This window comes from Bradysia coprophila, unplaced genomic scaffold, assembly GCF_014529535.1.
Source record: "Bradysia coprophila strain Holo2 unplaced genomic scaffold, BU_Bcop_v1 contig_70, whole genome shotgun sequence".
NCBI lineage: Eukaryota > Metazoa > Arthropoda > Insecta > Diptera > Sciaridae > Bradysia > Bradysia coprophila.
The window spans coordinates 1,162,614-1,188,826 of NW_023503941.1; the positions used below are offsets into that span (position 1 = coordinate 1,162,614).

The 26,213-nt window shown below is 37.1% G+C and overlaps 2 protein-coding genes and 1 long non-coding RNA gene across 3 annotated transcripts; 2 read left to right on the forward strand and 1 right to left on the reverse strand.

Annotated features, from left to right (window-relative positions):
• Nucleotides 1–645: 645 nt before the first annotated feature.
• LOC119083602 lies at nt 646–26,009 on the reverse strand. The gene is made up of 12 exons (XM_037193338.1): nt 25,881–26,009; nt 22,739–22,891; nt 19,546–19,810; nt 19,370–19,483; nt 19,149–19,308; nt 18,997–19,085; nt 18,594–18,935; nt 18,089–18,187; nt 17,925–18,028; nt 17,420–17,537; nt 17,193–17,349; nt 646–821 (listed from the first exon to the last, which is right to left on the reverse strand). The coding sequence occupies exons 2-12, from the start codon at nt 22,883–22,885 to the stop codon at nt 698–700; spliced, it is 1,719 nt and encodes a 572-aa protein (XP_037049233.1). The 5' UTR covers nt 22,886–22,891; nt 25,881–26,009; the 3' UTR covers nt 646–697.
• Nucleotides 5,907–10,751, forward strand: LOC119083604 (peptidyl-alpha-hydroxyglycine alpha-amidating lyase 2-like). Its single transcript, XM_037193340.1, has 6 exons — nt 5,907–6,591; nt 6,651–6,817; nt 7,234–7,529; nt 9,864–9,968; nt 10,028–10,127; nt 10,191–10,751. Exons 1-6 carry the CDS (start codon nt 6,439–6,441, stop codon nt 10,483–10,485), a joined length of 1,116 nt encoding a protein of 371 aa, XP_037049235.1. The 5' UTR covers nt 5,907–6,438; the 3' UTR covers nt 10,486–10,751.
• LOC119083606 lies at nt 11,596–15,478 on the forward strand. Its single transcript, XR_005088901.1, has 3 exons — nt 11,596–11,605; nt 13,394–13,398; nt 15,320–15,478. It is a non-coding gene; the product is annotated as an uncharacterized LOC119083606 (long non-coding RNA).
• Nucleotides 26,010–26,213: the final 204 nt, after the last annotated feature.

Consider the following 26,213-nt stretch of genomic DNA (forward strand, 5'->3'; position numbering starts at 1 on the left):
CATAATGGTTGGGGCGGCTACTGAATTATTTTTTCATCTTTATCTAGACGAGCGAACAAATTGTAGAAACTCAAGTCGGTCGATCTAATCTTTACTGCTGCTCGCTAAGCTATGACATTTTATTGGAGTGAGAAATCATTAGGAATTGTAAATGTTGACTCTGTCTCAGTGCGAAGCTGTTGATATTGACGTTACGTCACTTAGGCTGATACAGACCAGTATTATTATCGGGTCCATTACGTCCATCGATCAAAGTATTTTTAGTCAGTTGATTTCAAATCTTGTACTTCATTTTTTTAACATGTATTCTACTATATAGAGCTTGTCATTATTTTGGTCATCGTTATCCAAAACAGATGAATAGCCGCAAATGACAAGTTATATTTTAACCATTCTGATCTGAGTTCGATCCATGTCGCACCACATTTAAATCGATCTATTACTTCGCTTGATCTAAATATTTCCAAAAGATAGATTTCAAATCTTCGCTGGTATTGGTATCAGATTAAAGGAAAATACCAAATTGCTGACTAGCCGTTTTTATCACACCGTCATTTACTTACTGTGTCACAAAGAAAAAAATGCAAACTCAATGATTTCAGAGATTTAATTTATTTTCGATTTTATTAATCGTTTACCGAAAGACGCTTATTATATACGGTTTATGTCAAACGCTTCCAGGCGAATGATTGTATCATTATTGGTGTTCTTCTGCGCTGCTTGTTGCGGATTCTTCCATTGTTATGTCCACACTGTCGGTTGTAGCTACCACTGCATCTGTTACACTTGTTGACATGTCTTTCATGTGGAAACAAAGAAATCTAAAAATGAATAAAAAGAGGTCGGTTTCAGCGTCGAATAAATGCCGGTAATGGGTAGGTCACTCGTGTCAATTATGCCTGTTTTTGACAAAGAGTAATTGCGATTCTCAATTATTATTATAAGTCAACGTAAAGTTTTTATCCATCAGAATACAACAATTTCAGAATTCAGAATAAGTTATTTATAAACAAATCGAACTTATTCCTGCATTTTCAAACAAGCGATGCTTAATAGTACGGGTCCATGTCTTTGTAAAGACATAAAAATAGTGCAAACTATAGTAGAATGGTGTGCTTTGGACCACTGATTAATATAGATATGTAGATTTTAAAAATGATTACTAGTCCTTAAGAAACTCAATCCTTAACCCCTCCACCCCTATTCAAAGTTTTCAGTGTATAGGCAACTTGAATGAATTATTGTGAACTGATTTCTTCACCTATCGTAGTGATATATAGCTCAAATGAAAGAGGAAGGTTCAAGCTTTTTTTCAGGATCCTAAAATTTTCCAATTTTCCACACATTTTCCAATTTTTCTTCAGGGGTAGTTATGAATTTGCAAGTTAAATTTAAATATTTTGAAAAGTTTGTTTTGAAAATGAAAATTTCTTTTTGGATTATTGTTTAGTATTTAATTTGCCACTACTTTCCCGAAGATCTCAGCTTTACGATGAGACCAAACACTCCATATTGAAATGAAAATATTATCAACTTTGGACGCATTAGGTGTTACGGAACACTTCTGCTCGCTAAAATTAATTGCCTGAAACTCTAAAAAAAAAAAATGCAAACAGAGCAAGACATTTTGGAATGATTGGACAATGAGTAGTAAGTTATAGATCTCTTCGTTTGGTAAAACTGATGACGGAAACGTGAGGAATGGTGGGGAAAAGTATGCAAACTAATCGAAACCAACTTCACAATTTCACATAGTAATGAATAAGTGAGTGCGTCCAATTCTTTGAAATGAATGCAAATGAACTAAATACGGGGAATTCCCTTAGAAGCAAAGTTGGTTGTCATTAGTTTGCACACAAAACCGAACCGTCGATCGTCACGCCAGCGGTCATTTTAGTGATCTATAACATTGACGTCCATTCCTTATCATCCAGACCTCCTATAAAAAGATTAGATTATTCAACGTTTTACAAGAAGCAACCCTTTGAGTTTTACGAATGTTTCTTCCCTGTTTTATTCAAAAAAGTTTCATGACATTTTATCAACACAGGAACCCGAGAGCAATAAGTGTTAAGAGGTATCAGTGATTAGCTAAAATTGTAGCCTACATTTGCGTGTCTTGTATTTCGTTATTGATGATATATTTTCCAATGAAAGTATAGGTAGGGTGTTATGTCAAAATTTGTGTGGAGCGGAGGAAATAGCGATTTCATATAAACAAACTCGCCTTTCAATGAAAATCATTGAAAACTTTCAGTGATTTTCATTGAAAGGTGAGTTCGTTCCGGTTTATTCAAAATATATTAAAATTAATCCTCAATTTGTATCTGTACATGACACAAATTCCACCCATGGAGTGGCTTCTAATCTTAAAAAAGGTGAGTTTGTTTATAATATGAAATCATCCGGTTTGTATGGACAGACCATACTTGGTTTAGACTTTCAATGATATTTTCATCAGAATCCTTTTCGAAAAATGTACAACCACAATAACGAAATTTTAATAAACTGCTCAGTTTTCGCAGAGCTGGTCAAACTGCTACAGCCCAATCTAAGTATTTTCTTTTGAAAGCTAACACACTCGTGAAAATGTGGGTAACAAAAGAAGTTCGCTATGATCGAATATGTAGGAAATGTTACGTTAAATGCGAGTACCAATTTTTTTCGTTGAGGACGTGATAACTTGAGTAACTCTCAACCAATTCGGATAAATCTTGTTTTTAAATGCGTGGAATTAAATTTTCGATGTTAAATTCGAAGATGGGCTGAAATGGACGGGATATCTTTTTAAGAGTCAATTTGCCAAAACTTCGAACAAAAGTTGTATGAAACAGGAAAACAAGCCATCGGCGTTGTTTGGGGGTATACAGTAATTGAATCAGTAGACCCTCCTGAGTCATTTGCAAAAAAAAATCCTCGAAGTAAGTATGTGTAAAAGTGTCCGAGGGCTTTTAGCCCGAGATACTTTTACTCATCGTGATACGAAATATCAAATTCCTTCCCTTGACAATTTCCTTTACGAACGATGGAAAGACTTTTCCCTAGAGACAGAAAGTTAATTTTCCCTCCCTAGTAAAGGAATAGTAGATTACGTTGGATGCTGCGAAAGTAATTCATTACACAAGGACACAATTTTGTGATACGAGCAAACTCACGAGTAAGTTTTTGAGCAACAAGCTTCGGTAACTGTTTTCGAGACAAGTGTAGAGTTTGCTTATCCGAGCCGAAGGCGAGGTATGCAACTACACTTGTCGAGAAAACAGTTACCGAAGCTTGTTGCTCAAAAACACGAGTGAGTTTGCGAGTTCTACAAAATTGTATCCGAGAGCAATGAATTACGTCGCAGCATCCAACGTATTCTGGTTTATTGCCTGCTCATGCGAAAATTGACTATTACACGGCTGTTCTGCAGAAATTCTACATAAATTCAGTATCTCAATAAACCAACACCAACAAAACACAAATAAATCTGTTCTTCCGATAAAACGTTTACAAACAAATCTAGTGTGCTGACGAAATCGGCTCACACGCTACACGTCTCCTAAAAAATTGATCCCGAAAACAGCACTCATGTTACATTAGTATTGTCGCAACAGTAGTTACAATTGCGTTGGTGACATGTTGACATTGAACAGTTTTTCGCAGTTAGTATTTTGTTAGTCCTTTTTAATGTTTTCAAAAAAATGTGCAACAAAGTGTAGTGTTTGTACTATAAGCAAAAGCATTTAGTGTTACAAGAGAAAAATACAACGAAATGTGTGGCCATAAAGTGTTACTTCGGAACATCAAAATTATTGTTACAATTTTGGCCGACAATTCTGTGTTGCGAATTCTTCTAAAAGTGTGTTGTAGCCAGATTACTTGCGTAACAAGTTTTTCTGAAATAACTGTGTTCATCGATCAATATTTTTATCAAAAATAGTATGTTACATACCAAGGATCAAAAAGGTGTGTTTTAGACCCAGGTCTCCGCTTCGCGTCGCTCCATCCGGTGCAAAAGCATTCCATATTAATGCCGAAAGTAATCCGTATGAATGCCTAAAGAAGTCCGTCGTTATTTTAGCGACATTTCTTACATTCTTTTTCGATCGATCGATTCATTCAACAAAAAAGATAAAATGAAAGCAAGGCAAATTTTACTTGAAAGAACTGTCAACTTGAAATAAACCCCAAATATCCCTAGTGTAATGGATCACTTTCGCAGGGGGTAAACAGCAGTGTAATAGTCAATTTTCGCATGGGGCAGGAAATAAATTATGTTTTAACGCCAGAAATCATGAAAAATGGTCTGCACTAGAGGGTGACCAAAATAGTTTTTGTTGCATTTCACTGTTGGTTACGTATTTATCTGAAATTATGGTGGTTGGCAGAGGTGTTCAGGGCGCATATGTTTACCTTTAACAAATTTCTAAATTTTTCGTGTATGTGGTGCAGTAGCTATTTTAGGGGAAAAAATTCCAACTTTTGGAGAGTGTTTAAAAAAACTACAACGATACACTTGGAAGATATGGTTGTCGTTGGGTAGGTATTGACCTCTACTATCCATGACACCATGAACCTACCGCGGCACGACTTTCCTTGAGCTTCAATTTTGATTGAAGTGTACTAACACACAAATTGACGCCGTTAGTGCGGTCGAAATTCGAAATGGAAGGTGCGTAATACTTTCTAATGCAGCGTCATTTTCATACAAAGAAGCGTTGAAAGTTACTTTTCGGTTCACTTTTTCATTGAACCGTTCACTTGTAATTCAAATTTTAGGTACACTTACGGCGTGAATTCTCTAGAATTTCTTCGCGTCTATTTTAATTTTTCTGACGTATGAGACAATTTTATGATGAAAAACATGTCCACATATGAGTCGAAATAGTACATTACTTACCTGTATTTTACACAAAAACTTTAGGTAAACATTTGCCACTTCATCTCACTTCTTCTCTGTTCAATATGAAAAATACTATTCGTACCTAGGACTAAAAGTCTTTTTTAGTGTATTCGATTCCAGACCTCGCCTTCGGCTCTGTATGGAAAGCTCTCACACGCTAAAATAGTTATTTACGTATCGACTGAGTAGGCCGAAAGAGTTACGTATTAAGTTTTTCATGCTTCGGGCCAAAAATGAGGGTAATTTTTGATTTTTTCTCGAGTTTTCGGCCCTTTACATGAAAACTCACATGTGCACCTGCTTTGGACGATTGATTTTAGGCAATTTCGCGGATTGTAGGCCGAACGGAGTGAGCAATCGTGCAAATCAGGTACACAAATGACTATTGTATGCTTGCTAAGAGGACCGAAAGTAAAGAAATGTCAATTCAAAGGGTGAAATCTACTATTTCCTAACGCATGCTAAAGAGCTTTTTTAGCGAATGAGAGGTTTCCTTTAGCATAATCATTGTTAATAATTGGATGCGTGGTTATTATTTGAAATATTTGTTATTTTTTCCGAGCTTTCGCAAAACTAACGTGGCGTCAGTTTTCCACTTTCGGTTTACTTATCCAAGGAGAAATTAGTCGAAACTTGTGCGGGCAAATATTGTGAACATTGCGAGTAGCCGTAGGTCTTGTGGAACCAGTAATAAATAGCTCATTTGAAAGGTGTTTCAATTTCTTTTGCAGTAATAGAAAGCATTGGATGCAGAAACTCAAATTATTTTAAGTTTTTGTAATAACAAGGTCCAAAAATAGGGAATTAGCGAGAAAATTAAGTCACATGCCGCTCTGTTGTTGTCGATGATAGGAAAAAATAAATTTTGAACGAGTGTCTCTACTTTTTTTAAACTTTCCAATCTGAGCCAAAAAAAAATAGTTTGATGATAATCAATGGCAATGTCAGCCACAAAGAAAACGTTCTTTTGCAATATTTTTGAAATGGAAGAAGAAAATCGTGCGAAAGCATTGTAGGAAATGCGCAAGATCCAGATTTTCAAGGTGAAACATTCCGACACTTCGAACCTATCCAGCTGTGTGTCTTATGTGAATATAAATAAGAGTTTTCTGTTGACAACAATGACCGTTCAGCAATAAAATAAATTAAAAAAAAATTGTTTCGCAAAATAGTAATAAAAGAAAAGTTTATTTTTCGCGTCACGAAACATTGTCGCAAACGCTTACAACCATCCGTAGGAACCAAAAGCGGATATTCTTGTACAAATCGATAACCAGCACACTCGTGTTATACATGATAATCTAGATAGCGATAAAATTTCATATTATACCCTCTTATTCGAATCGATTTTGTGTGTTTGTTAACCATTACTTCTATTGCGTCACAGTGATTGATAGTGGATAGTAGTGGAGTGGATTTTCGATTGTACATTTTCTCAAAGGCGATGAAATTACAATAAATTTCTTTTCGATTTTCCAACATATTCTGTTGAACCGTTCAACAGCACACCGTAAAGAATAAATCGACACCGATTCCATAGACATACATTTGCGATGTTCAAATTTTTGTACTGTCTGTTAGTGGTGACAATTCAATACGGTGATATTAGCGGTCAACCCGAAGATGCCCAACAAATCAACCAGCACTTCTACAACAATATCCACAAACTGATCAGCAGCAAATACGATAATAAGGTGGAAAGTGAAGTATGGATTTTACTGATTAATCGCATTCGGTCAGATGGTTAAGACACATTTATTCAAAGCATTTGCCACGAGTCGCTGCTAGTGCACTGGTAAGACCACCACGTCCCAAAGAAGTCACCAACTGGCCAAGTACTAACCTACGAGTGGGACAAATAACAGCAGTTGCTATCAATCCAGATGGGAATCCAGTGATTTTCCACAGAGGTGACAGGATTTGGAACGAGGAGTGAGTTTTGATTTTGTTTCTACGTGATGAAAAAACGAACAGTGTCGATTCTCAAATGTTGTGCCAGTCCGTTCAGAAATGAATCATTCTCAATGGGTGCCAATGTCAGGCCATTTGAATTCTTGTTCGATCTCTTATTCGGTTAATCTCAATTTTGTTCAGCTGAATTTGTTTGCCCGGCTCAGCCAAGTTTGTAATTTACCGAGTTTAAAAGGGTTGGAACTCAATATTTCTAATTGAGTCGGGTCGTGAATTTGTCGGGTTTCCAACCCAATAAATGCAAACTTTTGACGTTGTCAAATATCGGGACTGAGCATTATTCCTAACTACCACCGTCTTAATAACGTTTCTGCATAAATATCTAAAAAGTGACTGGATGGAGCAGAAGTAACGAAAATAACTTCATTCTTCTGCAGTACTTTCAACGACGCCAACCATTACCAAGAAAACCAGGACGAGCCAATCAAAGAAGACACCATACTAACAATCAGTGCTCAAGATGGCAGCATTTTAGATGGTACTGGCGGCGGAATGTTCTATCTTCCACATGGCATGACCATTGATCATCACGGCAACACCTGGGTCACCGATGTTGCGATGCATCAAGTGTTCAAATTCAAACCGAATTCATTGTATCCGTCAATAACGTTAGGACAGAGATTCCAACCGGGAGTATTGCCTGGATATCTTTGCAAGCCAACAGCCGTTGCTGGTAAGTTTTCCTCTTTAATGGATTCAGTGCTGTGTCATTGATAGAATGAAAATCGAAATAAATGTGCGCTGTGAACAATTAGTTCGTCCTCGGTAGTTATCGCGAAAAACGATTGATAAATTGGTATACGTTCCATCTGTTTGATTTTGGAGCTAGGAATTTCAGCTTGTGGAACGTATATCACTTTTATGCGAGAAATATGTTCAATATGTCTCGATAGGGGATAGGGAAATGCTGGAAATCAAAGCTCAAATGTAACAGATTTTCGTAAAATTCTATAAGGCTTGTTTCAAATAACTGTAAACACGAACTTTGACAACCCGAACCACGACGATTTCATCCACAGACGACATAACCTTTGTTTTTTGCAAAAATTTTGAGGCGCCGTATACTCTTATAGCGACAGATTTCAAAAAAAATTACGTATTGAAGCTTCTTCGCGCTAATTTCGGCAGCTCATTTTTCATGAGAAATTGTCTATGGATGAAATTGAACACAATTCGTATGGCCTTGGAACAGACCTATTACATTTCGTCATGAAATTACTAATGTCAGCGCTCTATATTCTTGCCAACCAACTTCACTGCGATCACATTTCATGGATTATTTACCAGAGTGAAGTTATCTCATCACAAAACGAGCCATCAGAACAGTCGGAGCGTTTGCTGCGACTGAGCCCCGTACAAACCCGTATATCTATTGCGTACGTGACCCTAGTGCGTCTGTCACCCTACTTTGACCGTAAGCCTATGCGCCGGTTGAAGTAGTTAAAGTAAAATTATTATGTAATGTGTACATCTTAGAAATTGCGCATAGCGCAATTACGAAGCCCCGTACGACGTTCCTTTCAAATGTAACACAAATTTCAAGTTGACCTAAAATTTTAATTTATTGAGTATAAATACACATAGGGCCTAGTATCGGCCTCAGTCCGAGGGAGGATCCAATTTTTTTTTTTCAACTACATTCTATTCGGCCTTTGATTACCTTCCAAATGAAACAAAAATTACGAAAAACGGATGAAATTTACTCGAGTTATATGTAAAATACACATAGGGCCCTAGTAGCGGCCTTAGTCCGAGGACCCAAATTTATTTTTTTTCAACCTTGATTACCCTGATTACCTTCCAAATGAAACAAAAATTACGAAAAACGGATGAAATTTGCTCGAGTTATATGTAAAATACACATAGGGCCCTAGTAGCGGCCTTAGTCCAAGGACCCAATTTTTTTTTTTCAACAACATTCTATTCGGTGTTCGATTATCTTTCAAATGAAACAAAAATTACGAAAAACGGATGAAATTTGCTCGAGTTGTATGTAAAATACATATAGGGCCCTAGTAGCGGCCTTAGTCCGAGGACCCAAATTTAATTTTTTTTCAACTACATTCTATTCGGCCTTTGATTACCTTCCAAATGAAACAAAAATTACGAAAAACGGATGAAATTTACTCGAGTTGTATGTAAAATACGCATAAGGCCCTAGTAGCGGCCTTAGTCCGAGGACCCAAATTTATTTTTTTTTTCAACAACATTCTATTCGGCCTGTGATTACCTTCCAAATGACACAAAAATTACGAAAAACGAATGAAATTTACTCGAGTTCAATGTAAAATACACATAGGGCCCTAGTAGTGGCCTTAGTCCAAGGACCCAAATTTAATTTTTTTTCAACAACTTTCTATTCGGCCTTTGATTACCTTCGAAATGACACAAAAATTACGAAAAACGAATGAAATTTACTCGAGTTCTATGTAAAATACACATAGGGCCCTAGTAGCTTTTCACTTCTAAGGCCCTAACTCACGGTCCACTCACCCGATTTTAAAAAACTTTTTTTTCCTGGATTGGTATTGACAATACCTATCATTTGCCGTGTCACTTACGTTTCCATCGTTTATTTTGCCATAAATATCACCAAAAGACTTTAAATCACTTAGGTGGCCCTAACTCACGAAGGGCCGACCCGAATATGCCCATCTTCGAACTTAGCCTCACTATTTTGAATTTTTGAAATCGGATTTGATTTACTCAAGATATCGACGTGACAGACAGACGGACAGACGGCCCAAATTTTTATTGCGGATTCGTCATCTATGAACATAGGCAAACACTTTGCCCTTACCGTCTGCTTCGAATTCCATCAATTACACACGGCATCGTAATCCTATAAGCCCCTTCGTACTTCGTACGGGGCTAAAAAGAGCAGCGAATAAAGTACAAAATGAAAGTATTGCGTCTCCACAGGCTAATTAAATGGAGCTTTCCTATCATTACGCCAGATTACTTTTCAGCTTTTTGATTTCTGAAATATTTATTCTCTCGCACACAGTCGCTTCAACGGGAGAGTTTTTCGTCGCTGATGGATATTGTAACAGCCGAATTATTAAATACAACGCAGCTGGACGAATTTTAAGGGTCATTCCTCAACCACCAGGTATTTTCCTAACACTCAAACTCGTACAGCTTGAAGACACTGAATCTTTTCCTTTCTAGAATTTCTTTCACTACAAGTACCGCATGGACTGACACTATTGGAGCATTTAGATATTCTGTGCATTGCCGATAGAGAAAATATGCGAGTTGTATGCCCCAAGTAAGAACCCGTCTCCCTGTTTCTTCCGGAAATATTCCTAATCCGATGACTAAAATTTTGTAGGGCTGGACTGAAGAGTTCGAAAGGGGAGGGAACACCAGCGGCCACCATTCAGGAGCCCGATTTGGGTCGCGTATTCGATGTAGCTGCTTATGGTGATTTTGTGTACGCAGTAAATGGTCCAACGTCCGCAATGCTTCCCGTGCAAGGATTCACAATTGATCCGCTGACCGAGTCGATTGTAGACCATTGGGGCGAATTTGTGAATCCTCATTCGATCGCATTCTGTCCGAATGGTTCGGCAATGTATGTTACCGAAATAGGTCCGAATAAAATTACGAAATTTGAGTTGCAATAAACGCAAAACAAAAGAGATAGACATTTCGTTAACACAGAAAATTGTATAGCCACTGCAGCTGTTAAATACATCTTATTATTATATATATACATATACGACTAGTACCTATCTATTGAAACATTGTAGTAGTTGTAAATTTAGGGTGAGTTCAAGGTCATATTTATATCCCGTTTAATTCATACAAACAAATAATTTTAAGTTCATATTTTGTTGAATGACTTTTGATTGGACATATATAAATAGACACCGCTAGTATAAAATGCTTATTAAAACTTGTTTCCATTGTTCACCCATCTCACCCATCAACACAGGAATGAGTAGCCGTAATTCCATTGCGAATTCAGTATAGGAAACTACAGTTTTCAAACTAACGATCAAATGTAATCTCTTACATTTCTAGTACATTTTGTCGAAAATTACTAGTGTCAACGCTCTATTTTTAATGAACCAACTTCAGAGCGATGACATTTCATGCATATTAACCAAAGTTATTTCAGACGAAAGTAGAGCGCAAACTCAGGTTCCTATCCTCAGTATACAATAGTTTTACTATAATAAAAGTCCTTCCTTGTCTGTATATTTTCGACGATACAGAATTTTTTTTAAACCGACCAAGGTAGATATAATAGTCCATACACTGAGCGAAATTTCCTACGTGCTATGCGCATATCATGGGCCTGTCAAAAAGTGTGGTAATGTAGTTATACATAGGGCTCGAATAGAATACTTCCAAGACGTATTTCGCGTTGACAGACTTAAAAATATGAATTTTATTGAATTCACCAATGGTTATAGTTGTTATAGCAGTTATTGGTGACAAGTACTTCAAATTAAAAACTGGCTTCTTCGGGAATTGAACCGGGGACTTCTGGATCATGAACCAACCATCTTTCTAATGTTGCAGTACAGTAAGAGAGTTATGCACTTGAATTATCTTGAAATACTGATTATAGATAATTTCAACTTAAACAACTTTCTGATATGATTACGAAATGCAACCTCTTCATAAAAAATAAAAGTATTTTGACGGGAATTTGATCCAAATTCAACATTTCAGACCAACATCCACTACATATGCTTAACATACGTGATGTGCGTTTAACTTTCGTCCAATTCGTAAGTTATTCATATTACACGTATATCAACACAATACGCAACATACAAATATTCAAATCTGACAATCGAAATCATGGCCCTACGTTAGTGAAGCACGGTTCCCCACTGAGCTCACTGAGCTGTTTCTGAGCTCAGGGATCTTAATATAAGCTAAAAAAGATTGAAAACCTACCATAGATGCCTCAAAAAACGAATTTTGAAAATTTTACTATGGGGAGATCAGCAGACCTGGAGTGAAGGAAACCTGTTTTATAGTCCTTAGGGGTCCCTTCATCCATATCAAGACTCATTTTTTGGGTACCCAAATATAATAAAATAAATAAAATAAAACTTTATTTCGGTTGAGGGGAACCGTGGAAGGGCCGTGACGCAAGTCCGTTCACACTGAAAAATTTGACAAAATTTTTTATTTCCGTAGGACTGAGGAAAATACAGCAGACAATACAACTTTCGTTTAAAAGACAAATTTATAGAGTTTCACATTCTAGGTTTTAGGTGCGAGCTATGTCAGCCACAACTCGGAAAATATGGCAGATAGAAACCTCGTATGAAAGACAAAGTTATAGAGTTTCAGATTATAGTCGATACGTGTTTCATGGTTTCCCTAAAAAGTCGCCTATTTGGGAGCTATGAGTGTTTTAAGTGAGTTAAATATTTGAATTTCGATAAATTTTCGATTTTCGTCAAATTTTTGATTTTCGTCAAATTTTTTGAATTTCGTACAGTTTGTTCATTTCATTTTTACACAGTTTCTAAAGATTGTCGATATGTCAGAGTTTTTAATGTACCCAGTCAATTAAGTTCTTCCCAAATTGGGCAATATTTGAATTCGCGATAGAAATTTTAAATTTTGCGCCAAAAATTCATAATTTGGGAAGAACTTAATTGACTGGGTACATTTAAAACTCTGACATATCTAAAACTGTGTAAAAATGAAATGAACAAACTGTAAAATTTTCGATTTACGTCAAATGAAAGTTGGAAGGTTCAGATGAAAGAGAAAGTTACACAGTTTTGTAAGAAGAATATTTTCGTTCAAACTGCACAATATGATTGTCTATTATCTGCGACCAAATTCTAAAAAATCAAAACTTACAAAAGAGCTGATGTCGCTCAAAACCACTTACAGTGGAGGTGTGACGCAAGTCCTGTTATCCACTTACAAAAGAACTGATATCGGTGTAGGTGACGCTTACAGATGCGACACGCAAAATGATATGCGTCACAAATGGCAGCTGATGAGGAAAGCACGCGAAAGTTTGATCAACAAAAAATCTTACCCGAAAAATTTTAGGAAGAAATTTATAATAACAAAGTTTGCGTCACAAGTGTCAGATGTTGAGGAAGGAAATTTTTTAAAGTTGTGAAATATATTGCTTTAAAGAATGGAATTCAAACGGAAGAAAGCCGAACCGTTTCAATTCACAAATCTTATCATTTTGGTATTAGTTTTGGTATAATTTTATTTACTTCAAATCTAAAACCTTAAGTGCACTGCTCGGTTCTACCACTCCGTTGAGAACATTTACAGGCTGAAACAATTGCGTGAAATGTTTCAACTATTCCTAATGAGAGGACATAGAACTGAGTACAACAGGCAACTTGCAATGTCCTGAATGCAGTGCAATTTTGAATTTACCAAAAAAATTAATTTCAATCTGAAATGTTCCATCCGATGAGTCAGTGGGTGGACACAATTAACTAAACGTTCATTCTATATTTGGTAGGCTGCGTCTAACCAGATTTTTTATATGGTGATTTGCCCTGTTCATTACTGCGTAGCACATTAAAGAACGAGTAAGCGACGTTCAAAATCTGTATGGAAGAAACGACTAGATGTTGCCTTTGCAAAGAATCACAAAAATTGCTTCAACCATACCGAACTCAATGATTTCAAATTCAACGGGAACACTTTTCCAATTAGCATTTCCTGTGGCTTTTTCAAACGTTCCATAAATATCAATGCAACTCGGCGGTATTTGATGGACAAGTCCATCCAATTCGAATTATAGACAGAGCGCATCAGTTCTTCACTTGCAAGTGTAACCTCATTGCCGTAGAACATAAGGAGGGAAATTTCGTAATTGTAAATGCCCATAAGCGACACGTACATGACGAAATTGTTGTAGTTGTTGGAGAGATTTTCCTGCATTGAATCAAAAATCAAATTTTGTTATTTTAAAATTGATGCAAACCGATCAGATAAATGAGGACAAACAACCTGGAACGGCATCAGAGAATAAGGGATAAAGGACAAGCAGGGAACAGGTTTAAGGAAAACATTTCTAACAATGGATCAGGCAGTAAATGAGTAGACAACACAAATCTTACCGACGCCATCAAATATGTAACGCTGCAAATGCAAATTGCGCTTGTCGCTATTTGAATGAGGAACGTCTGGGAAAATGTATCTTGAATTCCGCGAATGTCGCTGCATTTCCAATAAAAAGACTTTTGTACCCTTGACTACAGACACAAAATGCTCTCAACACAAGATGACTTACTTAGAGATTTCCTTGTGTATTTTGATGTAATTGCTTATCATTCGAATTCCTTCACTCTGATACTTTGGTCCCTGTCCAATAGCTCTTCGTTCGTCGAACGACTGATATCCCAGTTTCGAAAGACGACCACCCAACAATTTCAGTTTCAAAGCATTGCCGTACATCAAAAACCAAATGAATATGGGAACGAATGAGTTTAGCACGACCAGCGACAATTGGCCCAATGTGGAAAAGATGTAAGCGAACCAGTAATAGATGAGATTGTTTTCCCAATCCAATGGAAACCAAATCGGCACGGGCAACACTCGTTCCTTTTCAAAAATCGGTGTGACCAGTGCCGATCCTAACGCGCTGAACATGAATATAACATATGCTACCGATGTTCGCGAGAAGCGTTTTACTTTCTTGCGAATAAACTCGCTTTCGTTGTCGCTTTTCAATTCAAATTCTGTGATTTCGTCGAAACTACGCTTAATTCGTTGGAAATTGAACATTACAATGTAGATGCGTAGCGTACTCATTGATGCGTAGAGACTGGTGGGCGCCAATAAAATTATTTCGGCTCGCTTTTCTAGCATTGCTGTGCCAATGCATTTTGCTGTCGTCCAACCAGCCGTAAAGAATGTATGGAATGCGAATGCAATGATCGTGTAGAGTATTGTCGAATGTTTTCTCGGCCAAACGCCGAAAATGTGAAATGCAGTCAGAGCAAAATTTATAAAACTGTTTGAGCCGAACTTCAAGGATTCGTTCATTGCGGTGGCGGAAGAATGTCTTTAGGATGCAACCAGTTGGAACGAATGCTAAGCAAATAATGACCCAAAATTTCTTTCTTTAGTCAGGCTTTATATGAGAAACGACCTGAGAAGTGAATATTATTCCTGTGCACGCACATTCGAGGTCCCGTAAAGCAAAAAAGGGTCTTGTAGTAACATATTTTAAATCGCAACAGAGGGATGATTATGGTTGAGGAGACTGAATGGTATTAGATCTCCAATACTATATCCACCTTGGTAGTGTCTTTTAGACACACATTAGTTCGATGCCAATTTTTCGACAGGTTGACTATGTTAAACTCAGGGTTTTATACGTTTTGTACGAGGAGTTTACGCCGATAGCTGAGTCAGTTATAGCAAAAATTCACTGAACTTTGCTGTAACTTGCATACAAAAGTGTAGCGCAATTTCAGTTTAGTTGAAATTTCGTACTGGGAGGCTGGGAGATGCGGGAAAACAGAAAAAGTAAGAAAATGTGCAGTTTTGCTTTCTTTCCCGCCTATAGCTACTGTTGTACGAACCCGATTTTCTTCAAACTATTCCGATTCGTCTCGTCAATATCTTTCATTTGACATATCGCACACGATTTTTGAACAAAAACACTGTTTCGGGAACTTGACTCCAGACTTCCGTTGCTGAGTCGCAACAACGTGATTACGCTAGAAAAGTAGGTGGGCACGCAAAACAGAGGTAAACAACGTAAAAGTAAAAAAAAGTTGTATGTTGGGTCAGTGTCTGATCATATGCCTGATTCTCCCTGTTTTCCGGCGGGAAATAGGCAAATACGCCGACTGTTTTGATACCAAAATATTGAAAAAATGCTTTTAAGAAAATCGGGTTTGTACTACAGGAGCTATTGGCGAGAAAGCAACCACAACTACATATTTTCCTACTTTTCCTGTTTTCCCGCATCTCCCTGAAATTGTTACTAATAGTTACAGATAGCAGCCACTTTTGTTTTTTTTGCGATGACCTAATGAAAAAATGGCATCGGTTTATATGAGGAAGATATAACCTTGGTTTTAACTTGTGCTTCACAAAATATTGTGCAAAACAGATCAACAGATTTCAAAACAGATGGCTCGAGTTTCTATAAATTTTTTCTGTTTTTTGGTTATGTACGACATTACATCTGCACTATATAATCATTGGTTCAACAAAACGTGTTCAGACGTTGTTAACAGAATTTTGCGACCGAAATGTTGCGTGGGAAGTAATTTTTTTTACAAACAATAGAGAGTCTAGGCTTGCACAGTATACACGATTTTCATACATTTTCAACTCTAACACGATTTTGGTTCACCCATTTATTACTGTATACGCTCAAACACCCTAATATATTCTTCTTGGTAGCAAACTCGTAAATAGGACACCCGGCTAGTATGTACAAAAGGTAATTGTATTTTGGCCATCGAATGAAACAAATGTTAGGCGACAATTGTTATTCTTTTACCATTGCGTCAACGCATTTCGTTGAATACAACAGAAGATAAACTCGAGGGGAAGAGATGTTTAAACGAACGTGTTTGTTCAAGGAAAATATACAATTTTCATGGTATCGAAGGTGATGGTAAGTACAACCATTGCCTATACACCACACAAAATAGTCATGATGGGCAGGGCTACTAGTTTTTCACTCTTTGATCTAAAAGAATATAAAATGAACGTTTATGGACTAATTTCTGATTGGAGGTAAATTCAGGAAATAACTGGCCTTTAATTACAAAATTTACGTTTTGATCGACTGCAAAGTTTAATTAAATTTATAAAATGTCAATTCAGCTAACGTAAAAAAGCTGTAAATCGATTAATTGTTTCCTTGTTGAAATCATTTATTAGAATGAAAGCCTTAACTGCAGCTATACATAGCTACGTGAAGGTGACCTAATTCAACATTTTCTTTTGTTATAATGTCAAACTTGACAGAAGAACAAAACAAAAATTTGAATTAGGTCTCCTTCAAATTGCTAATAGCCAGAGTAACGTAAACCAGGCAGGAGCGCTTCGTGAGACTAGTGACCTGAATTATCTAGTAAGTAGCCGTGTATATTTTGCGAATAAAATAATTCAATTTAGATATGTCAGTGTTCATTTGAGTTCATTTTCATACAGTGTATTAGGTCCCTTATTTGACGTTTCAAAAATGAACTGCTTCTGCCTGGTTTATTTTTGCCGTGCTAGCACACATGTACACTTTCAAGATGATCGCTAATATTTAACCGTTGATAACCTTGACAGATTTGTTTCACAAACTGTTAATGGCTTTGGGACACTTAGTATCCTCGACAAATTAAAATTTGATACGACTCACCCAAAAATTGCAGCCATGGTTGTAATTGCCCCAAAACTAACGATGAAATATGCATTCGGGAATGTGTCCACGGTGTGCTTATAGACGTTCGTATAAATGGTAACGAAGGAAAATTTACTCAAATTATCCAGCAGGGCTGTCAGTGAAAAGATGCGCCCTGAAAATCATTACCAAAATTCATTAAATCCAGCTGCACGTCGCTGTGTCATTCAATAAAATATTTTTACCGATTTCATGTTGATCAACGACCGTTGACAAAATACAACGATTCGCTACGTTGCTAGAAGCCAAAAACGAATCAAATGATCGACCCACATATAACATAACCGTTGTGGAGACGGTGATCTGAAGAGAAATCACGGTCATAAAATGTGTCTCGACTGGTTGTAACCAGAAAAGATCAGTTTGAATATGGTATCAATATCGCGTCGTAAAGTTTCAACCGCAAAATGAATTGACAAAAGTTACAAGCAAATCATTAACAACGCTCTGCTAGATTAAGGAAGTCGACCTCCCCAAAATTTACAGCCTTGCCAAGGCAATAGAAATGCGTTGATCGAAAATATTTGATGTTGCCATTTCCACTTTAAAGGTATAACTTCTGACAGGTGGCGTGGTGATGACCTTCTCGTTGGGCGGAACTACCGCCCTCTGTTATCGTTTTCAGACAAATCAACGTTTTTGCTTGTAAAAAATTGGGATCTTATCGCACTGTTCGCAAATGTTTCTTACGTAAATTAATTTTGCAACTGAAGAGAACAAGGACGATATTAGTCCAATAACAACATCAGCGAAATGAAAGTATTTACTGAAAATAGTCGTCATGAGGATGTTGCCTGCAATACATTTGTAATGCAATTATTTGGTAAGAAATTACGAGAAAAAAATGGATTTACCTAAAAACGCAGTAGTACTGCTATATGCGGCAAACGGACTTTCTTCTAACGCTTCCCAATTTAATTTCGTTCGAACAAAGAAATATTCGTTTACGTATTCTGGAACGAAAAATTCGAAAATGCACGACAACGCACTTCAAGCATGAGTGGCACTTTAGAAAGGGTAGTAAGACTCGACAGCTGGCAGCTGTTAACTATGATCACATTTGCTTGGAGTGCGTTGCTCGTGAACAACACAATTGACGCCGCAAGTGCGCTTCAGCTTGAGACGTACACTCAGCTCGCTTCCTAGTTTTTTACAACTGGGGAAACAGTGGATACGAGTGGCTTTTGAAAATCGTACTTCTGTATGCCCAGTTCTAGAACGTAAGGAAGCAGTGAGAAAATAGTGCGAATCAAAGTATTCTTCCACACCACAGCAAGAACTCAAGCCAAAGTTAAGACACTACCGAGCATAGTTTTATGCGTGGTGGTGGTGGATCTCAACTAATAATTCGTTTCTTACCGTACTCACATCCAACAAACAAAAAATTGCTGAACAGTAGAAGCCAAATGATCGTTCGTTTCATTCCGTCGCGACGTCTCGTCAACACCACCGAAAAATTGTTAGCGGCCTCCAAAAACTTCCTTTGAAACAAATCGATTTGGCGCGATTCAAATTTATTTTCTCCAGATCTGCCGGCCGTCACAGTCGGTTCTTTAATTTCCGAATCAAAATGAATTCGATCCGCTGATGCTTTCTCCGCAATCTGCTGATTAGCATCGATTTCTTTTCGCGGTTCCTTTAAAAACAGAATCAAATAGACAATACCAAAAATCTGAATGGACAACGAAACGAGAACGAGTTCTGGAAATTTAAACAAATGTATCAACCTCCCGGTCTGATAGGTGTTAACACAGGGCTTTACTGATATATCCGAGCTTTTTGTACAAAATTCCAGAGAAGGGTAGTGTGCATATAGCCACCAATGGGTACAGCTGATACAACAGTCCAAAACTACGATGACACAATTGGGAAGATCGCGAACTTTCTTAACTAAAATGCAAATCGCAAAATTACCGAAACACGCGGTCCTTTTCTTGTGTGATATCAGTCACATAGCAGAATATTCCCATCCACAGTAGGTTCGTTCCTCCGGATATTGCTTCGATTAGTGAAACCAATACAGCTGTGAATTCGACTGGTAGGGAAGTCATAAAAGTAGCGCTAATCAGAAAAACTGCAAATTGTTTGTTTTTTGTACTAAAAGTAATGACTGCATTAGTCAGGAGACGACAAACCTACTAACGCTAAAAATGCTCCAATAGCCGGAAACAGAATCAAAGGTTTCCGTCGTCCAGTAACGTCGCTCCAATAGCCTCCAATTAATATTACCACTATGCCAATCACAGACTCTAGAATGTCGACAAAATGGTTTTACAAAGAACTTATCATCTCAATCGAATCATTAAATCACCCAATGGCGCCATGTAGCCACTGATGGTGCTGATTAATTTCTGGCTTTCTATTTCCGCTCGACATGCTTCCTGTTGTATAAGTGAGTAGTCTGTACCGTTTTTGACATCATAAGCTGTTGATTCGGCATTTTTTTCAGACTCTTCGACGGTTCGATTCAATTGCTCCACCGTCACATCTACGTTTCCGCAATGGATTCCGTTCAATGCCTTATCAATCATATTGTCACAAACCGTTGTACTAAATTGAAGATTGACACGACAAGACTGGAAATGAAGTGAGAATTGAAGTTAAAAAAAACTAGGTGACGCGTTGAACAAAGACGTAGCAGATTCTAAGATTGTTACTCACTGAATCTTGCACATTATTGTACTCAATGTCTTATTTTAGGAATCGATGACATGAATTGTAGTTTAAGTGTGAATTCGTATAGCGAGAAAATTATTTTGCATAAGTACACATTACATACACGTACGTATGCAAAAGATATTGATAGTGCTATCCCTCCTGTGGTGCCCCACAGCCTGTGAGGCACAACATTTTTCATACCTTGGGACAAAATTACAGAATTTTTCTAGTAATTTGGTTACTCGGCATGAAAAAGTTATTTATGCAATTCAGTGATGATATTTTTGTAACTTACGCCGCCTGTGATCAATGCACTAGTGCGATAAAAGCCATGTGTTACTGGAGTCCCACTAAAATTATCTTCGGTATTTATTCGATTTTCTTCATTGCATAATAGCTATTTGTATAGTATGTGTACACATCGTGTGCCTAAAAAAGCGTTTATCATCGAGTTGTGTACAACGTTTTTCGCAAAGGCAAAGCAAAGTCCTACCTTTCGTCACTTGTTGCGAAAAACGATGTATGCAACACGAATCGTACACTGATAAAAAAACATAGCTAACGCCGACCCGTACGAAACACCCATTCGTATCAAAAGCCTTTAATGTGAAACTCTTCATTTCTCTTACTTCATTTTCTTCTCTGCTGAAAAACTATTCTCCCTTTAAAATCACTTACATTATCCACTCTTTGCCTTGTTATCATATACAACTAAATTGCCGGAGGCAATATAGACAGCCCCGTACGAAGACAAATTTCATAAATTCCTATTTAAACAGCTATATACCGCTATATTTACCTATATTTCACTATAAATAAACATTTCACATAGAAATATGCTATTATATAGCTCTATATGCCTGTGTATAGCTCAATATAGCTGTATATAGGTATATATAGATGTCCGTATATGGAATCCCTGAAACCCCACACACATAACAAATTATTTCCATGTTAACAGAAACTCTCTTAGTACCATTTTCCCCAAGATATTTCTATTTTACTAAAATCCAATATGGCCGCCGGCAGCCATTTTGTTAGGAGACCGGAAATAGTACCGACGCTTTACATTCGTTAATACCTTTCAAACAAAAAAAAAATTCATGAAATTCGGTCAAAATTTACTCGAGATATTGTCAAAATACACCACGTTCACTGTACTTCCGAGTAGCCAGATAAGAGCTCACTCCAAGAGACCTAGCTCACGCTCCGGAGAACATAATTTCATAAAAAAAATTTTCCCTGATTGGTACGGTCAATACCTATCTAATAAAGCTGAAACAGACGAAATATGTTCAAATGTGGCCGACCTACAAGCAAAAACTGCTTGCCGCCCTGTGCCTGTTCCACACCAAGGGGTCTAACTCACGAGTCGGTCATCCGATTTCCATAAACTTTTTTTTTGTCGATCGGTATTGTAAATATCTTTCATTCGATGTATCATTTACAAGTTTAACGTTTAAATGTCCGGAGATATCTTCGAAAAACCGTAAAGCACTTATTGGGCCCCAGCTCAGGAGGGGTCGATCCAAAATCACTCATCTTCGAACTTAGCCTGTCTTTTGACATTACCAAACGGAAAAAAAAAGAATTTTCAAAATCGGATGCGTTTTACTCAAGTTATCGTGTAGACAGACGGACAGACGGACAGACGGACATTTTTTTTCGCGGATTTGGCATCTCTAGACAACCACAATAGGTTTCCCCTTACTCAGGGAGTCCAATTCGACGTGTTACAAACGTATGCGTAAACCCATAAGACCCCAGTACTTCGTACGGGTCTAAAAATTCGTCAACATACGTCCAGTATGTATGAAATGGCTGGCAGACAGCTGCATTTCTGCCTTATTTCGGATATGTATATTCCAACGTCTGATATGTATATCGTTCATGTCCGATGTATAATCATACATACTGCTCGTGGCTATTCGTGTCACTAGTATGTTTATACGTCGAACATGTACGATATACATGTCAGACGTTGGAATATACATATCCGAAGTAAGGCAGAAATGAAGCTGTCTGCCAGCCATTTCATACACTAAGAAAAAAGTTGACAGTTCTGTCCCCAGGTAATGTAATTTCTCATATAAAAATCACATTATCTGTGACAGGTAATGCTGTTTTTGTATGAGAACTTACATTACCTGGGGAAAGATTATCTGTCACAGGTAATAATCTGAAAACTTTTTTGTCAGTGTACATACTGGACGAATGTTGACAAAAAAAAATTGTCAGTGTATGCTGGTATATTATCTCACACGACGTCTTGCCAACCTTGGCTTCGCCTCGGATTGGCAATGTCGCAATGTAGTGCGATAATGTACCTCCATACGATTCTTGTTACACTAATGAAGAAAATCAAATAAATACCAAAGATAATCTTAGTGTGACTTCAGTAACACGTCGCTTGCAAATCCTTTTTCGTACTAGTGCGATAAAATACGTTCATACGACATTACACACAGAGAACACATTTAGTTTTGAAATTTTGGACAATTTCTAGTTATCGACATAAAAATCTCGCTCCGCTCGTAAGGAAAACTTGGGTCTAGTGCTGAAAAAATCGAAATTACAATACTTGTAACACAACTTACTACTTTGAAATAGAATTCAATAAGAATTGAAATACGACGGAATTCCATGTCGATAACTAGATTGAAAAGTCCAAAATTTCCACACCAGTTTATATGGGTCAGTTCAACACTCAAAGCAGTTACATCTTACTTCGTCACTCGACCGGCAAGCAAAAGACGATTTGCTTGAATGTTTTCGAGTGTTCTCGTATCATAAAGCGTTTAAATGATTTTAAGTAACCTGTACTGTGATAAATAAAGCCATCAAACCTTTTCCAAAGCTAAATTTTGCCCCGATATTGTCTGTAAATAGAACGGTATTGCAAGTGCTAAAAGTACCGGTTCCACAGTGACAAAATTCCTAATTTTTGCAAATGCATTCTGTGCCAACTCGGCTTCGGTATTATTTGCCGGCATTTTATTCTGAAAGATTTTAAAACATTAACACGGAAAATGTTTGCCTGGCACTTTTGTCTTCTCCAGCAGTGGTCAGTTTAACATCATATTCATGCTGCCACATGAAGATTGTTAGTGGCTAACAAATCATATTTTTCAATTTTCTGCTTTAAGAGTATGGTGCTCCACCAATTAATGGGTTGCAGTTGTGGTATTAAACTGGTATGCTCTGTAACAGAACTTCGGTGTGTTCTTAAGTACTTTCGGACAAAATAACCCCAGACAAAATAACCCTGGACATAATAACCCCGGACAAAATAACTACGAAACCCATATTTTAAAAACAAATTGTGAATAACAACCGCTAGCAGAATATATGGCGTAGGGTCAGTGTATCAATCACCGGATATCTTAAGTAGTAGTACTATTATAAGAAAACAAAAATTTTAGAATCTTTTTATATTATTTACTCCGACCACTAGTGTACATAACTCTTTCACAGATCTATTATATATCTCCGACCATATTCGAGTATACTGAGTATATTTAAGTATATTTTCGAGTATGTATCGACTATATTCGAGAACATCGCCTATATTTGAGAACATCGCCTATATTCGAGAACATCGCCTATATTCGAGAACATCGCCTATATTCGAAAACATCGCCTATATTCGATAACATCGCCTATTCGAGAACATTGCCTATTCGAGAACATCGACTATATTTCGAGAACATCAACTATATTCGATGACATCGACTATATTCGAGGATGCCGGCTATATTTGAGGACATCGACAATATTTTTGAACATCGATAATATTCGAATATATCGACTATATGCGATGACGTCGACTATATTCGAGGACATCGACTATATTATATGACATCGACTATAATCGAGTATATCGCATATATTAGAGTATATCTGGAATATATTCGAATATATCTCGACTGTATTCGAGAATATCTCGACTATATTCGAGTATATCTAGACTATATTTGAGTATATCTAGCCTATATTTGAGTATATCTGGACAATTTTCGATGACGTCGACAATATTCGAGGACATCGGCAATATTCGATGACATCGACTATATTTGAAGACATCGACAACATTTGAGTACACCGACAATATTCAAGGACATCGACAATATTCTAGGACATCGACAATATTCTAGGACATCGACAATATTCTAGGACATCGACTATATTCGAGGACATCGACTATATTCTAGGACATCGACAATATTCTAGGACATCGACTATATTCGAAGACATCGACAATATTCTAGGACATCGACAATATTCTAGGACATCGACAATATTCTAGGACATCGACAATATTCGAGGACATCGACAATATTCTAGGACATCGACAATATTCTAGGACATCGACAATATTCTAGGACATCGACAATATTCTAGGACATCGACAATATTCTAGGACATCGACAATGTTCTAGGACATCGACTATATTCGAGGACATCGACAATATTCTAGGACATCGACAATATTCGAGGACATCGACAATATTCTAGGACATCGACTATATTCGAGGACATCGACTATATTCTAGGACATCGACAATATTCTAGGACATCGACAATGTTCTAGGACATCGACTATATTCGAGGACATCGACTATATTCTAGGACATCGACAATATTCTAGGACATCGACTATATTCGAGGACATCGACTATATTCTAGGACATCGACAATATTCTAGGACATCGACTATATTCGAGGACATCGACAATATTCTAGGACATCGACAATATTCTAGGACATCGACTATATTCGAGGACATCGACAATATTCTAGGACATCGACAATATTCTAGGACATCGACAATATTCTAGGACATCGACAATATTCTAGGACATCGACTATATTCTAGGACATTGACAATATTCGAGGACATCGACAATGTTCTAGGACATCGACAGTGTTTTAGGACATCGACAATATTCGAGGACATCGACAATATTCGAGGACATCGACAATGTTCTAGGACATCGACAGTGTTTTAGGACATCGACAATATTCGAGGACACCGACAATATTCTAGGACATCGACAGTGTTTTAGGACATCGACTATATTCGAGGACATCGACAATATTCTAGGACATCGACAATATTCTAGGACATCGACAATATTCGAGGACATCGACAATGTTCTAGGACATCGACAGTGTTTTAGGACATCGACAATATTCGAGGACATCGACAATATTCGAGGACATCGACTATATTCGATGACATCGACTATATTTGAAGACATCGACTATATTCGAAGACATCGACTATATTCGAAGACATCGACTATATTCGAAGACATCGACTATATTCGAAGACATCGACTATATTCGAAGACATCGACTATATTCGAAGACATCGACAACATTCGAGGACACCGACAATATTCGAAGACATCGACAATATTCGAGGACATCGACAATATTCGAGTATATCTTGACTATATTATAAGATATCTTGATTTTAATATAGTACATCTGGACTACATTCGAGTATGTCGAGTATTTCTCAACTTTTTACGAGTATACGGACTTTTCTCGAGTATCCCCCCTTGCAAGTCAACATAAACTTTGCGGAGGGATATTTTGTCCGGGAGTTATTTTGTCCGGGTTATTTTGTCCGGAGTTATTTTGTCCGGAGTTATTTTGTCCTAGAGCCGAAAAAAAGTGCTTGCTCTCACTTCAGTATCTCATTTCTCTTACTCATACTCGTGTATTATTAGGAAATATGTTCTGATATAGAGCAGAATAAAATTCCGTTTTTGACGAAAAGCAGTCAGAAACAGCAGTATCACATCTACGTATCATTACAGGCGAAACAAAAACGTGATAACTCGCGACTATGAGCTGTTAATCTAATCGAAAGCAAATTATAAACGTAAACGTAAATAAATCAATGAAGCAAAATCTCATGCAGACATATTTTTAAGACCACTGCTGTTGTAAAATGACTGGTTCAAAAAGGAACATTACCTGCAAAAAAGTTATCTCCAGCGAGATTGTATCTGTTTTGACTTTTGTAACTTCACTTATCGGCCGTCCATAATAAGCAGAGACACTTAAAGTGCCTGCTGACCGTGATTTGTATTCGAATTGAGATAATCAGAAAAAAAAACATTTCTTTAATTGCACAATAGATGAGTAAGAAAATGAAAATGTTCATAAGATAACAGACAAAACGATCACATTTGGCAGAACACAAATTTCATGTTTTTTTTAATGACTGTGCTACTCAAGCTTTTCAAACTTTTTAACTTTGGAGTTACACACCGAATTAACCGATATTTCATATGAATAAACAGTTTT